Source organism: Lissotriton helveticus, chromosome 7, assembly GCF_964261635.1.
Source record: "Lissotriton helveticus chromosome 7, aLisHel1.1, whole genome shotgun sequence".
In the NCBI taxonomy this organism is placed as follows: domain Eukaryota; kingdom Metazoa; phylum Chordata; class Amphibia; order Caudata; family Salamandridae; genus Lissotriton; species Lissotriton helveticus.
Window position 1 is genome coordinate 1929856429 of NC_136068.1, and position 18070 is coordinate 1929874498.

An 18070-nucleotide genomic window follows, 5' to 3' on the forward strand; every position below is an offset into this window, starting at 1 on the left:
CCGCCTGCCTGGACCCCGGAGAACCGTGTTCCTTGTGGTGCCCTCTCAGAAGACGCCATACAAGGCACATTGCTGTGGGCCTGGAGAGTAGTTTACCTGGGCCTGCTCCCTATCGTGCTCCTTGGCTCGTGACTGATGCTCCTTCTCTCATCGACTTCAAAATGGCAAACCCTTCTCTGAAGGCTGTTAAGACTCCGAAACTAGTCCAATTCAGTTTTTTCCCCTTTCCAAAATGGCTGCTTCTCCATTTGTTTTTTCCTGAGTTTCCCAGTCCATTATGTTTTCTCTCACCTGATGTTTTATGTCTTTTCCTGTTTTTATTTTTACTGTTTGAAGTCCTCAGTCTGGTTTGAGGGTGCGTTGCAACAAAGCCTTGTTCCTTCGCTTGTTTCCTCACGCCCTCCACTTGCTGATCCGACTCTTCGCTTTGGGATTTCCTGGTCTGGATTCCTGACTCCTGGTTCTCTCCAACCCTGTAAAGACTTCATCAGCAAGGAGATTTTTTACTCCTCTGACGTTTTCCTCCTGAGAAGGTGGCAGCTTCTTGAAGGCACTTGCCTCCACAGGTACTGGCTCTGCTGCGCTCGCGCTGCTGCTAGCGCTTCTGTTTTTAACAAACTCCTGATTATCATATTTGCGTTATTTTATGTTATTTTCCCCTGCTTTTAAGCGGGTTTTGGTTGGGCTCTCCCCCTCCCTCATACCGCATTTAATTGTACATCACCGCCGTTTTGGTGGGTCCGGGTCCCAGGGGTGGTCCTACTGGGGCGCCATCTTGCATCGGGCTCTGCCCATCCCGGCGGGCGCCATCTTTGAGCGTCCTCGCGCTTGCACTGGCGCTTGGAGCGCCTATTTAAAGTCGCCCTCTCCCGCGCAGCGGGACGCGCAGTCAGGGCGCCTTCGCTGTGCCTGAGTCGTTGCCAGAGTCCTGCCCGTCTGCGCTCGTCAGCGACGAGGAAGCGCGAGCCGCGGTAGGACTCTGGGCACTTAGCTAGATTAATATCATGTCGACCCCACTGATACTTAGCTATACTCGTGATGAGTTGTTGTCCATTGCTGGAGGATCTGGTGTTTGTCGGTGCGATCCAGTACACCCTCTATCCGGCCCATATGTATGTGCCTGCAATAGCTGGTCTTTAGGCAAACCGGCCAGGATTCGAACGCTGGAAGAGAGTGTCTCGACCACGCATAATAACATCGCGGGCCGTGTGCTACGGATTTGGAATCTGAACGTGAGGTCGGTGGTCAAGCATCATCAATATGTACATGACCTCTTAGTTAAGGATTCGCCCGACCTACTCTTCCTCACCGAAACATGGTTATAAGACTCTGATGCCGCCATCCTCAACCTTACTTTTCCATCTGAATATACGGTTTTTACTTTGAACCGTCCGACGAGGGGTGGTGGCATCGCCATGGCAGTAAAATCGCGCTTCCCCTCGGAATGGAAATCCCTTGGTCTGCCTGCCTGTGAGAGTGCCCTTTTTAAAGTGGCCTTCAGTCATCATTTCACTCTCAGCGGTATTCTCATCTACCGTCCTCCAGGTAACGACACAGTTTTTAAGGCTGCCCTTGCCGATATGGTAAGTTCTCTTGCACCTAGCTGTGCAAATTTTAACATCACGGGCGACCTTAATATCCACTTCGATTGTAGGGCGTCCACGGGCATAGACACTCTGCTCGCGGACCTTGAAGCACTGCAACTTGTTCAACTAGTTACCCTGCCTACTCACTCTGGGGGTCATATTCTGGACCCCTTTTTCACTACTCTTGAGAGGGCGAAGGTGTCCAACCCGATCCCGGTGGGCTGGACTGACCATCTGTTAGTGGAAGTCTCCTGTCCCATTGATGATCTGCTATTTAAATCGGCGGATAGATTGGTTTTTAAAAGGCAGTGGCATAAGTTGAAACTGGAGGAGTTTTACTGGATGCTGGAGAAAGAGCCCCTGGGCTCTATTTTGAATGTGGAACAAGGTTACGAACTGTTCTGCAAATGGATTTCGGACGCCCTCGATTCCCTATTACCAATGCGCTGGTCAAAATGTCATACTAACGTACCAAGCCCATGGTATAATGACTCGCTTGCCGAGCTAAAAAAAAATCTGCCGGAAAGCTGAGAGGGAATGGAGGAAGACTTACGATCTTAATCTGAAGTCCTCCTATTTTGCCAAACTTAAGATCTACCATAGGGCAATTTGCAGAACCCGGGCCGCATTCTATGCCCAGGAATTCCAAACCAGCACCAATCCCTCAAAACTAATCTTTAAGGTCATCAAGGACCTTTTGAATAAAAGGGCCACCTCGACCGCAATCTGCACTGACGCTCATTGTGAAGGTTTGGCATCCTTCTTTTTAGAAAAAGTGCAGACTATTTATCGAGGATTCAACCGGTCGCTGCCTGACTCAGAGTTAGGGAGCCTTAACTTGCCGGATGTGGAGATTCTGTCCTCTTTGCCGGACTTGTCCACGGAGGCCTTTGACATACTGAGTCTCAGGATCAAATCTGGCTCCCCTTTAGATCCGCTGAAGCCTGATCAAATCAGGACTCTTCCCCTCTGGTGTCGGGCTCCGATACTTTCTTTAATAAATTTGTCGCTATCTTCTGGAACGGTCCCTTCCTCGTGGAAGCAGGCGGTAGTCACTCCTGTCTTGAAGAAGGCTACTTTAGATCCGACTTTGCCTGAGAACTACCGCCCCATATCCCTTCTTCCCTGGATAGCCAAAATCACTGAGGCGCATGTAAATTCCATCCTATCTGACCATCTTGCTCGCAATAATATTCTGGACCCGAGTCAGAATGGTTTCCGGTCGGGACACAGTACCGAGACCGCGTTGCTCTATATGACCGAGCATCTACGTGGGGTGCTCGATGCTGGGCGAACGGCGGCGCTCCTCTTATTAGATCTGAGCGCCGCGTTCGACACTGTGTCCCACCGTGTTCTGACTCAGCGCCTAGAGGAGGCTGGTATTGCGGGGACTGCTCTTCAGTGGTTCTGCTCTTTCCTCTCCGGTCGGTCCTTCCAAGTGGCTATACCACCTGGCCAGTCCACCTTCCATTCTCTGGATCTGGGGGTCCCTCAGGGCTCCTCGCTGAGTCCAACCTTGTTCAACCTATATGTGAAACCGCTAGCTGCGACCGTCAAACAATGGGGTTTGACGATGACCTCATATGCCGACGATACGCAGCTGGCGGTGACTCTGAGTGGTGACCCTGAGGTGGATGCCCCTAGATTCCGAGCAGGACTGTTGGCCGCAGCAAATTGGCTGAGATCCAATTGCTTACAACTGAACGCCAAAAAACTGAAGTTATGGCGTTGGGGAAACATGCAGAGCTCTGGGGAGATCAGTGGTGGCCGCCTGAATTGGGCGTTACTCCTGTTCCTGTCTTCGAGGTAAAGAATCTAGGAATTTGGATGGACTCGGCCCTTACTTTCTCGAGTCACATGAAGAAGGTCGCAGCTACCTGCTATGGTATTTTGCGAGGCCTTAGACCTGTCCTCAAGTTTTTCGATTCTTCTACCTGGCAGCTCGTGGTTCAAGCCACGGTTTTATCTCGGCTGGACTACGGCAGTGTGCTGCTGTTGGGGATTAATCAGGCTGAAGCATCTAGACTTCAAAGGGTACAGAATGCCGCGGCTCGGGCCATTGTTGGCCTTCCTAAATGTTGTTCAGTGTCCAGTACGATCTCTGCTCTACATTGGCTGCCGGTTAGGCAAAGAATTAAGTTCAAGTCGCTATGCTTGGCCTTTAAAATTCTGAAGCTTTCTTCGCCGCCGGCACTTGCGAACTTGCTCTCTCCCTACATCCCGCTGAGGTCCTTGAGATCGGAGGCTCTCCATCTTGCGGTCTGCCCCCGTTTTAAACTCAGTAGGATGGGTGGCCGCTCTTATCGAGTACTTGCCGCTGGTTTGTGGAATGCTCTCCCAGCGCACATCCGTGCGCTGAATAACCTCACTGTTTTTAGACGTGCGATCAAAACCTTCCTGTTTTCTGTACCCGGCTAGGGTCTTTTTACTCGTTCTGTGTTATGTTTCAGTACCTGTTCAAGCGCCAGGACGCCCCTTCGCTGGGGCAGCTGTGCGCGATATAAAAATTAATAACATAACATAACATATTCCAGTGTGTAGTGGCATTGCAGCTGCAGGAACCGGTCGCCAGTGGAAGTTCAGGATCTGGAGACCGGCTGAGCATCCAGCCCTGAATACTCAGAGACTGACCCAGCACTGGCCATCAGATGCAATGACTGCCCTGATCAACTGCTGGCGAGTGATGACACCTCTGTGCTTCTCTCACCACAAACAGAGCCAAGGATGGTCATCTTAAGTTAAGGCCACCTTGATTAACAACTAAAAAAGGTTCACAAACACAACCAACGCCTCATCATCATCATATGTAATGTCCACCATCATCAGCTTCTGAGGAGTGATCAGAAGACTGAGCTCCTCAAAGATACTTCAGAGTCAAGGGCAGCTTCCATGAAGCTCTGGCAGAGATCAGAGATCAGGATTCCACACACCAGAAAGCAGCAAGCAGGGATGGCCGCCTTCATCAACTAGGGAGGAAAGATGTGTGTTCCATGCCCCCTAATTCACAACATCTAGGATAGAACTTAGGAGCTTCTGCTATGGATATTGTTTTGACCCACATTTTTTTACACCTGAAATCCTGTTGGCAGCCACACGTGTGCGGTGCCTCTGGTATTCACCAAGGCTCCACTGTCACCGGCACAGGGTGCAGGGGGCTGCTTTGGACAGAGAAGGAACCAGCTGAATTACCCAAGCCCTAGCCGGCCACCTGCTTTCAGTCCCTTCCACCTGCGATCTCACCTGCGATTTCAGTCCCTTCCACCTGCGAAGGCATAACCTTCTACTTTCTCACAGTGCGAGAAGCAGAAACATAAAATGGTATCTAAAATACCATTTTATGTTTCTGCTTCTCGCACTGCGAGAAAGCAGTGGGACAACGCTTCTCCGCCCTAATGGAGGAGCTGCTTCTGGTACCTATCCGTCCAAGGTAGGTTTTCCCGTGACAGGTGTTGTATGATCAGGGGAATAGAAGGAGAGTCACTGCTGTGTGGCAGAGACTCCCCGGTAGGAGCTGCCTCACTCTTTACCACTGCCATTACCTATATAATCACCTTGTGAGGAAGGACTGCTGCTCGTGCTTGTAGCCCTGCCTTTGGGTGCATGTGAGACCCCTGGATCCACTTCTGGTTTTGGTCCTAAGGTGACCTTGTACTGGAGCCTGAAGGGCACACATTGACTTAGCTAGGTCTGTCCTTTTTTTTTTTTCAAATCTTTTTATTGTAAAATAAAGAAACAAATACATATATAAACAACGACCGGCGTGCATAGGGTAATCACAATTGCAATAAATAGACGCAGACTTCCATTCGTTACAGTATGTAGGTCTGTCCTTTTTGATTTTTATCCCAGCACCTCATCAATCTGGAGACCGCAGAGATTCTGCCCATCAAAAGGCATGTTAGGAAGGTGCTGTTGTGCGGGGCTGAGGCTTGCAGCCCTTGGATTAGGGCACATTTTTCCTGGCTCCTGCCCAGCCGGCTATTGTCCCGACACAGAGCCTGTGAATATTGATCAGTCCCACCCAGGCCTTCTGATGACAGCAAGACGGAAGCAACCCAAAGCCAGCCCGTACTCCTCTAGACCTGGAGCTCCTGCTTGAGCTAGATACTCGGTGCGGAGCCTAGCACACTGCAGACAATCAGACTGGTGTGCAGGAGACTCCTGCAGCTTCCCCAGCCCAACTGTCTGTGGCACCCCTGCTGGGGATGAACTTTAGTTATTAGTGGATAGAGGGTGATCCTACCTGAGGGGAGTCTTTGCGCAAGAAGTTAATCTACAGATGTCAAAGTTGAGTCAGACCGCTGGAGGGGCTTTAGGAGATTACTTGGAGAGGAGATGACCGTTTCTGTACTGGACGCATTTGTGAGACGCCTGCATTTGGAGTGCTCTGTTGCTTGACTGCAGAGGAACTGTTGAGCTGGTATGTGTGAAGCAGATACGTTACATTAAAACTTATCATGCTATGTGACTGCTGGTCCGTGGAGCTTAAACACCTAGCAGGCACCTCGGGCATTGAAAGAATCTTGCACCTTTATGGTAATCCACAACTTTGCTGGGGAGTTGGAGACAGTCCAAGAGCTCCTTGGTGCCTCAGTCATTAACCCTGTACCATCTAAAGGGGCACGCGTGATTTCGCTGGGTTGCATTTAACTCCGGGAGATTTGCACTAGAGCCCTGTGGTAAAGGAGAGGCCAGTATGAGGTGAAACAAAGGGGCCAAAGAGGTGGTGAGCCCAGGGACATCTTGCCCTAGTGACCCTAAAGGTTTACATGTTCAAGAAGTGACTCTAAGGAAACCTTCTAGAATATTCTCAGAGAGTGCATCCTCACATAAATTATACAAAATCTTGGCTGCAACCAAAGTGGAGGCTAAGATTGACATGGTTGTTGACGATATGGGCCTACTATGTGAGGTCACCGAAAAATGACAGAGAGGGTCAAAACTACAGCAGAAGCCATTAGCGTAATGGACCCAGCTGCAAACTCCATCCAGGAGTAGACACTGAATTTAACAGAGAGTGAGGTTTTAAAATAGAGAGCTCAGAGGGACGCAACTGCATAAATAACATCAGAATTGTAGGGCTGCATGAAGATGGTGATAAAGAAGACACAACAGAGTTCTTTGAAAATTGGATAACTTAAGACAGTTGCTCCTTCAGAACTCAACATGTTTTGCTTTTGATCGAGCACAAACAGTTCTGTCCAGAAGTCTGAAATTTAGTGGACCCTGCTTGTCCAGTAGTAGCCAGCCATTTGCACTACCAGGATAGAGACATGATCCTATAAAAAGCCAGAATAAATGACCCCTTCAAAATTGAAAATCAATCTGTCCTGACCTTTCCAGACTGTACAGCCACTGTCCAGTTTAAACAAGCTTGAAATCAAGAATTTTTTGAGGGAAAGACAACAGGACCTGGAAGAGTCCTAAACAGCGAAGCAGAAAATAACACAGATTGCAAAGCTTACAGAGGGCCACAAAACTTTCCACAAAGAAACAAGTGGAGGTGGAGAAGACAGCACTAGTGGAAATGATCAATGGGACCGTTAGTCCACGATAATCTGTAAGTAGCACTTGTGAAAATGGTTTGAACCAGGATCAACAAATTTCCAGTGGTGATGCCCCAGACTGCTGATATCCTGTGATTACAGATAGACTGCACTTGCTGCAGTTGGCCTGGTATCCACTGAAATGTGGCAAATGTGACTCTCGACCTTGAAACATGGTTTGGCGGGGGGGCTGAAGAATTTGGAGCGGATACATTATTCAAGTCACTAAGCTAATCACATTCAAATATTTTGAAGATCCGTCCGGAAGGGGTGTTCATACTGAAATGGGTACAAAAGGGGGTGGTGATGGACGGAGCATCTGAACCAATCAAACACTCACACCCAGTCAAAAGATCTGGGTTTGATCCATCACCGTTCTTTAGCCCACTCTGCCACCCCAGTTCAGACATGGCTATATGCAAATCAGTCTGACCCTGTGCCTCATGGAAACAGTTCAGCCCGAACTGCCAAGCCATGCCTTCCCTGGACCGGAAACAAGCTTCCGAGGACCGGTTTCTGGCATTCCAGCCGTCTTCAGCCCGGCTTGCTTGAATCCAGTGGCAAAGTGAGCAAGGGACTCACGTCTGAGCATACCCTGCCACACTTATGGCGGCCAAAGCGGTACAAAAGGGGGTGGTGATCTTTTGACTGGGTGTGTTTGATTGGTTCAGATGCTCCGTCCATCACCACCCCCTTTTGTACTGAATACTGAAATGGGGGCATGCCCACAATCCCCTATACTTCTTCGCTGGCGATATGTCCAAGTGGGGAACTCAGTTTTCAAAATTCAATGCTGGAAAGACTTGGACGAGCACTGTTGTGTCTCGGTCCCAAGGAATGGGAGGTGATGGTTGCATTATTTTGAGTTAAGGTGATTCCGACACATTGAATGTATTACTGAAATGTCTTGAAAATAGAAAGGTGCATCAAACAAGGAGAGGGGTTATCCTTTTTTGGGGCAGGGTGGTGGAGAAATACAACCAGGGAGAACTTCCTGTTTTTGAAGCAATGTACTGCCTGCATTGAATGAGATTACATGTTGCTTATTTGGAATGTGAGGACTGGGTACCCCACTAAGAGGTATAAGATTCATGCGCCCCTGAAAAGACCGGCAGCACAAGGGGTTTTACTCCAGGAAACACACCTCACTTATAATAAAAATGGTTAACCTACAACATGGATGGAGGTAAAAAGTGTTTGCTATGGGCTACTCTGGTTATGCAAGAGTAATCCTGATCTGGGTTAGGCCTGGAGTACCCTTTATTCTAAAACAAACAGACATAAAAAGCAGCAACACATGCTGGTACACAGCTGGTTGAATGACCTTGTGACATTAGTGAGTCTCTATGCACATACATTTAACCAATTGCAGTTCTTTCATGAGGCCTCTGTTAGACAGGCTAACCGGTCTCAGACCCCCCATGTGATTGGGGGGAGACACTAATTGTGCTCTAAATGGAGACTTAGATAGGTAATTGCCAACTCTAATAGCCTCAAACAGCCCTTGGATCCTGCTCAAGATTTTTTAATGTCTTTCATAATGGGAGATGGTGTTTATATGAAGACAAATACACATTGTGACCAGGAATGCTACTTTTATTTACAAGTACATGGCCTGCATGCCAGACAGTTGAATTATGGGGACCACGGATGTAGCCTCTACTGCACACTACGCAGTATATTTCAAGAGAACCTCGTCAGACAATCAGCTACTCCTAAAATTTAAATGAGGTGGGAGCAGGCTAAAAAAATTACCACTCGGCACCACCTTGGAAGATCCTGTATTTAAGGAATCTCTCCGGGAGGTACTTAGGAACTACTTTATTGAAAACAAGGGGGTGGCTATGAATCCAGCAGATGAGTGGGAAGCATTTAAAACAGTAATGAGGGGACACTGTATTGGCAGGATTATGGAGGAGTGACAGTCAGTGGTCAAATAATTGAATATTATGGATGAGTCCCTGCGGAAGTTGGAAATAGAAGATAAGAAGCAGGATTTATTAAATTTATGAGTGAGGCATGCCACTGTGGTTGAGAGGCTGAGGTCTCTCAATTATAGGGGATATTTGGCCCGTACACATGTAGAGGGTGAGAGATCTGACCGTTTGTTGGCGTCACTAAAAAGGTCAGACATTCCGAGAGCAGATCAGAAATCATTGACTTTTCTGGAATAATACAGTGACTCATACAAGCCTGACGTGGAGGCTTCCGTTACCCAAATTGAGGAATACTTAGCCAGACGGCTGCTTCAGACAATTTGAAAATCCCAGAACTGAAGATGAAATTAAGCAGACCCCTGACACGGACGGTTTGCCTGCCGAGTTTTATAGCTCATAGACCACTAACATGACACCCCAACTATTTAAGATGTACTCAAAGGCCTAGGAAATAGACTCCCTGAATCTATGAGTGAAGCACGGATAACCCCTATCCCCAAACCACTCAGAGACTGAGCCGACTGCTATCAATGCTGAATCTTTATACATTTCGATGGGTGGGGTGGATCAGCACCCTTAGGTGGAGGTTTCTGTATCGAGGGATGGTCTAGAGTTGAGTGGCATTAAACCTTGGGGAACCTAGGGTTCCATAACACCCACCCCCCACAGTCATTCTCCAATATACAACATGAAAAGCGTTGAAGTGCTAATGGTGCCTGCCTTTGGTGGGAATGTCTGGTCTTGCAAATAACATGTCGATCCTGGAGCTAGCACGCGAATGTTCAACCCAATGGTGGAACAAAGCAATCAGCGGTGGACTCTTCGTCATGGTGCATAATTTTTAGATAAATCATCTCCATGAATAGAAATAATGTCTAATTTCTTTCAGAAAGGTTTCCTATACTTGGGTCTTCAAAAAGTTTAAGGAACAGAGAAGAGTAACTTTTGGGCCTTTTAAAAAGACCTTATGTTTTTCGAAGGCCATTTTTGTGAGATAATATCACTTTTTCTTGAAAAAATGCTGGCTGCAGGTAAAGACCTTGAAATATTATTTCCAGTTATTAGAAGGTTGCAGGGAAGGCATTGCTAATTTATTTAAAAACATATTCCAAAACATAAAGACACCATGAAGGCACAAAAACACAATGTAACAGAGAAAAATATACAACTAGTTCAAACAAACAGCAAAGAAACAAAGCAGTTATATGAAAAATAATCACATTAAAGTTAGCGTTAAATCGGATTAGGCACTAAAATACTAATGCTCTTTGTTCATTGATAGCCACAAAGAAAGGCAAAAAAATACTTCTCAGACGTTTATATGCCGTGAGCTCACTGAAATATTACACCGCAGAGGAAGACACAAACTCAAAAAATATTATTTTTTTTAAAGGCAAGATCTAAAATTCACATTAACTAAGCCACCTTGTTAGCTCCAGCACTTGAAATCACACAGATTCTGGAATTTAGAATGTCAGCACCAGTAAAAACATCTTAATATTCGATATAAAATACTGAATGACGTCAAGGCGAAAAAACAAGGACAATCCGTAATAAACCTTTCAATACTAGTAAGTGGTTCTTCTTTGTAATGTTCTAAGACTGTATCCCTGTGACTGTTGTGTTTGCCCCTCAACCACTTTCCTCTTCCTTTGCATTTTTAGGGGAGCATACTGTCTTAAGGAGAGCTTATTTGTGGATCATAACACACGAAGGCTATATCAGTCTGCAAGTTGCAAACTTAAACCATCTAATACACCTTGTACTCTTGAAAGCTCTTTAGCATCAGTTCCAGGTTTGAGTTACAATTGCAGCTACCATGGCATAAACAAAAGGGTTCACAGTGGACTTACACCACAGCAGACACTATGTCCTTTGGTTTGACAATTCTAAACAACTTTACACCAATATAAATTCTACTCTGCGCCCTGGACATCTTTTTTCACCCGATGCTCTGTGTCATCATCCTCATCTTGTTGACATCTGCTAAGGACATTTCACAGCAAGGCCCATGAGTCGTAGGATTCCAGTTACGATATGAGACAAGCAATTTAATTCTTCTCTTCAACAAAAGCATGTTCATAGCGCAGCAAACATTTGCTTTCTCCCCTCAACATTTCTCTCTCATGTGCATTCGCTGATGTCTGATAAGATGTGCCGTCTGCCTGAAACTCTTCCCGCATGTAACACAGGTGTAGGGCTTTTCTCCAGTATGTATTCGCCAATGCCTGACCAACAGTTGAGAGGTTTTGAAGCTTTTCCCACATTCACTACACATGTGGGCTCTTTGTGCCACGAGTTTTCTTTGATCCTCTTTTACATTTAATGACAGACGGAAACTCTTGATACAGTCACTACAGGTTTTCTGTCTATCGCTGCTTGTTTGCTGATTTGAATTCATATCAGTTGACTGATTAAAACAAATCCCACACCGGCTACATACACAAACTTTTATTACTGTTTGCAAGTCCTGACTCTGGGCCGCCTTTACGGATTCATTGATGTTCCTTCCGTATCCAGTAAAGTTAGACAGTCTCTGCCCTCTCTGGCTTCCCGGATGTTTAAAAAGGTTCGATCTGTGAGTGACATTGCTGTTATTCTTATTGCAAACATACGATTTCCTTCCTTGGTGGATTCTTTGATTGCCAATAACACCTGATCTATGGCCCATGCTCCTGCCATCTTCTTTATTGAACATGAACGTCTTTTCCCAGGTCTTTGGTGGCTGTTGTTCACCACAGTTTATTGGCTCTTGTCGACCTTAACCAGAGACAAATAAAGAACAGCGATATTTAAACAAAATACAAGCACTTATTAAAGCTACATTGGTGCAGCATATTTAGAATACATGCAGACATTCATAGTCCATAATTCAAAGCAGAGATAACACATCTTAAGAGTGACTAACCAAATCCAAGGCCCCTAACAGCTATCCAATGGTGGTTGGACACATCTGTTTGTGGGGCCTCACACTACTCAGCCCGGGCTTTCGGGAGCTCTCCAAAACTAAACACACACCTATTGAGATGGAGGCAGAGACTGTTTAAGTGAGGCCAGAAAGGCGGATACTCTCCAGACGTGCCTCCATTAAAAGGCATCAGAGAGAAAGTCATGTAAGTAACGTTTGTAGTCTAGAAATACCTAACTCCACTTGGTATGCACATGAGTGTAATTCACGCAATGACAACACTGTTAGATTCAATTTAGGCAACATGTAGATACACTTTAAAGTCTTTTCAAAAAGAAAAAAGTAGGAAATGCCAAAGCCAACCCCACTGAATTAGTGAATGAAAGGTTGCATCAAAGGTCAAAGCCCACTGATGGGACAACCGTAACGATGGCAGAACAGAGTGCCCAGGAAGGACTGGTAACATGGAAAATCAACTAAAGGTGGAAAAATCTAACTCCTGGGGAGAGACATCACAGACACATTGGATTCTGCTCCTCTCTCCTATAACAAAGTCTAAAGGTCAGAGGAGAAAAAACATACTTAGTAGTCTTATACATCCCATATAAGAAAGACAACAAAGGAATTGATAACTAATCAATAACAATGAGGCTACTACATAGCAGGTGAGATACGCAAGATGTCCAACTTACTAGCGGAGAAACAAAGTGATTTCAAACAGTCCTTTTCAGAGGAGGGAATACACATAGCATGCAGTCTAATAGCTGGGAAACATACAAGTCTAGGACCGCTCCTCTAGGAAGTCTTTTAATCTGCGGCCGATACATGGCCCTTGTGCTAGCTCATTGCACCAAAGTTTCTCTATCTAGCTGCAGGCTCCACTTCCGAGATCCGAGATCTCAACAGTATGGCGCGCCAGTGCATAAAAAGAACCAGACATATCAAGTGCAGCGTGTCGGGTTGATTATCACAATTGATGAGTAGAGCACAGTGGTTCATACAGACACAGAAGACTGAGAATAACAAGATGTGAAACTCAACGGGACTATGGATCAGGTCTGGATATGCTCCAACATTGCACTAAGATACTCCTAGTTAAAGCAGCTGCAACATTTGCTGCAGTTCTAGACAAAATGTTGGCAATCTTTCTAATCTCAAGTGTGAAGGTATGGAGTAAACTGACAAAAAAAGAATATGTCAACTTGTAATTGAAAGGGCTGTATGATTCTAGGAAATTTCCCTTTTTTGCATGGTCACCCTGCATTTTTTGCCTTTGGATGGACTCGTAGGGCCTGATTCACAAGGTAAACTTAGATGTTTGGTCTAAGCTTAGACCAAACATCTAAGTAAGTTTGCGACTTTGGGAATAGACAAAGGATATTTATGAGTCCTATCTTTATGTCTTCACTCAAACATGGGCAGGTGCAACTCTAATTCTTCATTAAATGTATCCCTGGTAAGTGACCACTCGGTTCCAATCCTTCACTTTCCAGACACCTAGGATCAGTACACCCTTAGCACCCAGGCTCGGGACAATTTCACCTACACTGCTGTGTTTTATTTTTGATTCCTTTAGTGGGACTATTATGGCCCTGGAGTGAAAGTCCCCACAAGTGCCGCTGCTCCCCACTATGAGCGCTCCAAGACCCCCCTGATGGTTATTAAAAAAACATATATAGAACGGATCAGCCACTCGTTAGAGTTGCTCCGGTCTTCTTCCTTTTGTCCCTTTAGATGTATTATAGGGACCCGCAGGGTGTTTCAAAAGAACCCTCACTCACCTACCTAGTGGTTGACATGCTTCATGATTGGGTTCCAACCCTGGTTGCCGAATGCTTCCAGACGCCAGAATTACTGCAGAGCTGTTTATTTTTTCAGTGCTTTTTGTGCAAGTGACGAGGTGATTTATTAAAATTGGCGTGGGAAGCTTCACAATAGTTTTTGATTTAAGAATTCGAGGGTTCCCGGTCAATGTTAAAAACAAGTGGTGGATATATATGGGATGTTCAATTGATCTCCTGTATCCTTATTAAGGTCATCCTAAGTGTGGTCTACATGTTTCAGCCACAAGTAGTAGCCCCGGAAGGTCATTGTGGCTTTCTTCAGGACAAGAACAATTTGGTGCACGCGTACTAAAGCATGCACGGCGAGGGTATATGTAGAGGGTACATACAAAATATCCTTTTGAGTGTTCGATCACAATACGTCTTGTATTGTGTCATTTTTGCTCGGGGCAGGATTCCTCATGGGTTACTGCTCAGACGTGGGCTAAATTGGCTAGACTTTTGTCCATGTGCCTGTTGCACCTACCGGCATCTATGTCGTCCTGTATTACAGCTGTCTGAGCAGTATCCCATGAGAAATAATATCATCTGTCCATATCAGTGTGAGGCCCCACACACTGTACATGCTACAACAAGGCATGTGGCATGTAAAGCAATTATTTATTGCCATAATAACTAGGGCTGGAACCTAAAATTACCATATGAAGAAAGGATGCCTGGGCTGTGCGGATCCAGTTCAACACAAGGTTTACCCTTTCCTTCCACCAAATAAGGCCCAGCTCTCATTTTATGGGACTTCTGTGGGGACAATACCCTGCTAATGGGCCTATCCAAGCCCCCAACTGTACCACTAAAGTCTTAACTGCACATAACAGCAAACAAGGAATATTAGCAAATAAGCGATATTTAAATATATGTCCTCCATTCTGAAACACTTGACCCGTCTCCCTCTTACAGCATGGATGTCATGAAAGACTGATGTCGGGTATACAGAGCTTTAGTTATCCAACTAATATGAGGCCACGGTCAGAACCTCCTACTGCACCTGTCAAGTCCTTCTTCCCCTACTTGCCTTAAAATACAACAAAACCTGGAACGATCACATCTAATGATCTTGTTGCATACCCAAGACTCCTTTCTTAGGAGTCTTGAAAGCTTTTCTGAAGCTTGTCTGTCAGGAAGCATTCTGATATAGCATGCTCTTTCCTATATAATCGTGCCTGAATGCCCTCTACCCTTTCACTCTTTGCGCTATGTAAAGCACTCTGCTGCACTTCAGGGCCATGTTTCTGCTCAATGAATATTTCTAATAAAACAACAAAACAATCAATAAATAAGTAGGTAAGTACATCTCACTCACCTGCAGAACTATTGATGGTTCCTCTCTTAATCGGATCCTGGCGCTCCAGCGAACAGGTTGTCTCCTCCTCTTCTTTTATGATAAAAGAAATGACCTCCTGTCCTGTTGTTAAAAGTACATACAAATGGTAGCTATGCTTAGTACAGAGACATATCATAATCTGCACTACTGTGTTCCCCCAGGTCATGAAGCATTGTCAAACGAAGGGCCTTATAAGATCATGCAAAGGTTTCAGGACCAAGTGAAGTGATTGAAAGGAAAAGGGAAGGTGATGATGTTAAGAAAGCACCCACGAGAAAAGTAGTCCCTTAGCGGCAATACCCAATTTGAGCACTCATCCAGAATCCATAGCAACTTACCTACGCCTGGACGGGCACTGTGCTGTCCTCCTTCCTGAGCTGAGTCCATTAAAAAAGTTTTTGATGCCTGCTCCTCCCTTTGACATACGTCAGCACGGACAAGGGAATACCCTGTTGGATGAAGTGTACATTTTTATACATTTCGCAGTCAGCCTTCACTGAACAACGTTTTTTTCTACAAACCTCCTGATTTATCAAAGTTTAGTTGCTACTACGAACCCAACTACGCTTGCCACCTACTAGCTGAACTCCCTGCTACCTTTCCTTGTTAAAGTCTTAAAGAAGGTCATGAACAAACGACTAGCGGCCACCTCAGGGACAACCTGCTTCTCAACACCACCCAATCGGTTACAGGCCCAAACACAGCACTGAGACTGCCATCATCGCTGCCATGGACGACATCAGACTGATCATGGACAGAGGAGACCCCTGGCCCTCATGCTGTTAAATATATACACTGTATTTGCTACTGTGTCCCACCTCAACCTCTCTCCATGTCTACACAACCCACACTATGATGGATCTGCCCTTTTCCGGACAGGGCACACCCAGTCAGTCTGCCTGACACCTTTCACCTCATCCATTGTCAACCTCATCTGCAGAGTACCGCGAGGGTCTTCACTCAGCACTAATCTGTTCAACATCGACATGATCCCACTCACCAGCATCATTCGGACCCAACGGATGAATGATATTGCACACGTGGACGACACCAGCTCTTTATCTACCGCTCTGATAAACTTCAAACATCCAGCCTAACTTCTCCACCTGCATGTCCAACGTCGACCAATGGATGAACATCAACTTAACACAGACAACACAGAAGTAGTTATGTTCGGCAAAGACACCTACAATTTGGAAAAAGGGGGACCCCTACGAAGAAAACAAATGAACTTGCTAGCTGTAGGGCACAAACCACTGGAGTAAAAGACAAGCTAACCACAAGTTATATTTATACTTTAACATCAAAGTGAATAAGGCCTAGATATACGTAAACCCAGTGTGTAATTTAATTATCTAGAAAATTATTACATGAACTCTTTATTTTCTTATGAAATTAGTTTTCTTTATTTGCTCATTTTTTGTTCTTTATATATTCATCACATTTATCAAGATTATTTTTATTTTTTATCTTTTAATTTTTCATATATAGTGATTCTTTTTACAAACACAATTTTAATTTTTACAAACAAACAAAGCAATACTGTACACAATAGACTTAAAAACCTAAAGGAGGGGTTGTAACAATGTTAAGGCTGGCGGTCAATAAAAAAGAGGGGCAGGACGCGCATTTCGGCGTTAAAGCCTTCTTCAGGTGAACCCGTCTCAACTTTATCTATTATCGTTTTTTCGACCTCAAATATAGAAATTGAGGGTCAAAGTTTAAAAGGTTTTTTCAGCAGGTCATATGTTGTCAACCATAAGATGGTGTTGTAAAGTTAATCAGATGTGCAGACGACAGCAAGCGCTTCTATTGATCTCAGAGGTGCCAACAATAAGAAGGACGAGAGGATGATAAGTTACTTCTTTATTTTATGGAGTTCTGAAGGGTAGTATTGTAGAATAATATCAAGGTGCAGTATAGAGCAGTCGAAACAGATAAACATTTTAGAGTGGTGCGCACATTCCACTTGCGTTCTTCTTATTAACGGTATGCTGATATTTCTCTAAAATGACAGTTTTTTGGCTCAATAAAGGGATCTGCTCTGTCCCACAGAAAAGTGGCAGAGCAGACCCCCCTTATTGCGGCATACCATTAATAAGAAGACCGCAAGTGGAATGTGCGCACCACTCTAAAACTTTTATCTGTGTCGACTGCTCTATCCTGTACCTTGATATTATTCTATGACCCACTGAAAAACCATTTTAAACTTTGACCCTCAATTTCTATATGTGAGGTCGAAAAACAATAATAGATAAAGTTGAGACGGGTTCACCTGAAGAAGGCTTTAACGCCAAAACGCGCGTCGTGCCCCTCTTTTTTATCGACCGCCAGCCTTAACATTGTTACAACCCCTCCTATAGGTTTTAAGTCTATTGTGTACAGTATTGTTTTGTGTGTTTGTAAAAAGAAACATTATATATGAAAAATTAAAAGATAAAAAATAAAAATAATCTTGATAAATGTGATGAAAATATATAAAGAACTAAAAATGAGCGAATAAAGAAAACTAATTTCATAAGAAAATAAAGAGTTTATGTAATAATTTTCTAGATAATTACATTACACACTGGTTTTACATATATCTAGGCCTTATTCACTTTGATGTTAAAGTATAAATATAACTTGTGATTAGCTTGTCTTTTACTCCAGCGGCAAAGACACCTATACATGGAATTCCACCTGGTGACCTGACAATATTGGACCCTCTCCAAACCTTCCCAACCATACAGAAAATGAGGAATAATGGTCGACAATCAGCTGTCCATGGCGAGCCACATGAACACAGTCTCTGCCGTCCGCTTCCACACCCTGAAGAGGCTCAAGGTCTTCGAGTGGATTCCTCTCAACACCCTTAACTGTCTCTCAGGCACTCATCACCAGCAAGGTGGACCAAGGGAGCACACTACACATAGGCATCAATGCACT

The 18070-nt window shown here is 44.9% G+C and overlaps 1 protein-coding gene across 1 annotated transcript in view; it reads right to left on the reverse strand.

Moving 5' to 3' along the window:
* Window positions 1-10138: 10138 nt before the first annotated feature.
* Window positions 10139-18070, reverse strand: part of LOC144770918 (uncharacterized) — a 124655-nt gene continuing 116723 nt past the window's right edge. The window contains exons 6-8 of the mRNA XM_078655733.1: window positions 15481-15591; window positions 15122-15223; window positions 10139-11829 (exon numbers count right to left, since the gene is read on the reverse strand). Of these exons, the coding sequence (XP_078511859.1) occupies window positions 11180-11829; window positions 15122-15223; window positions 15481-15591 (863 nt within the window). The 3' untranslated portion in view covers window positions 10139-11179. The remainder of the gene's footprint in view (window positions 11830-15121; window positions 15224-15480; window positions 15592-18070) is intronic.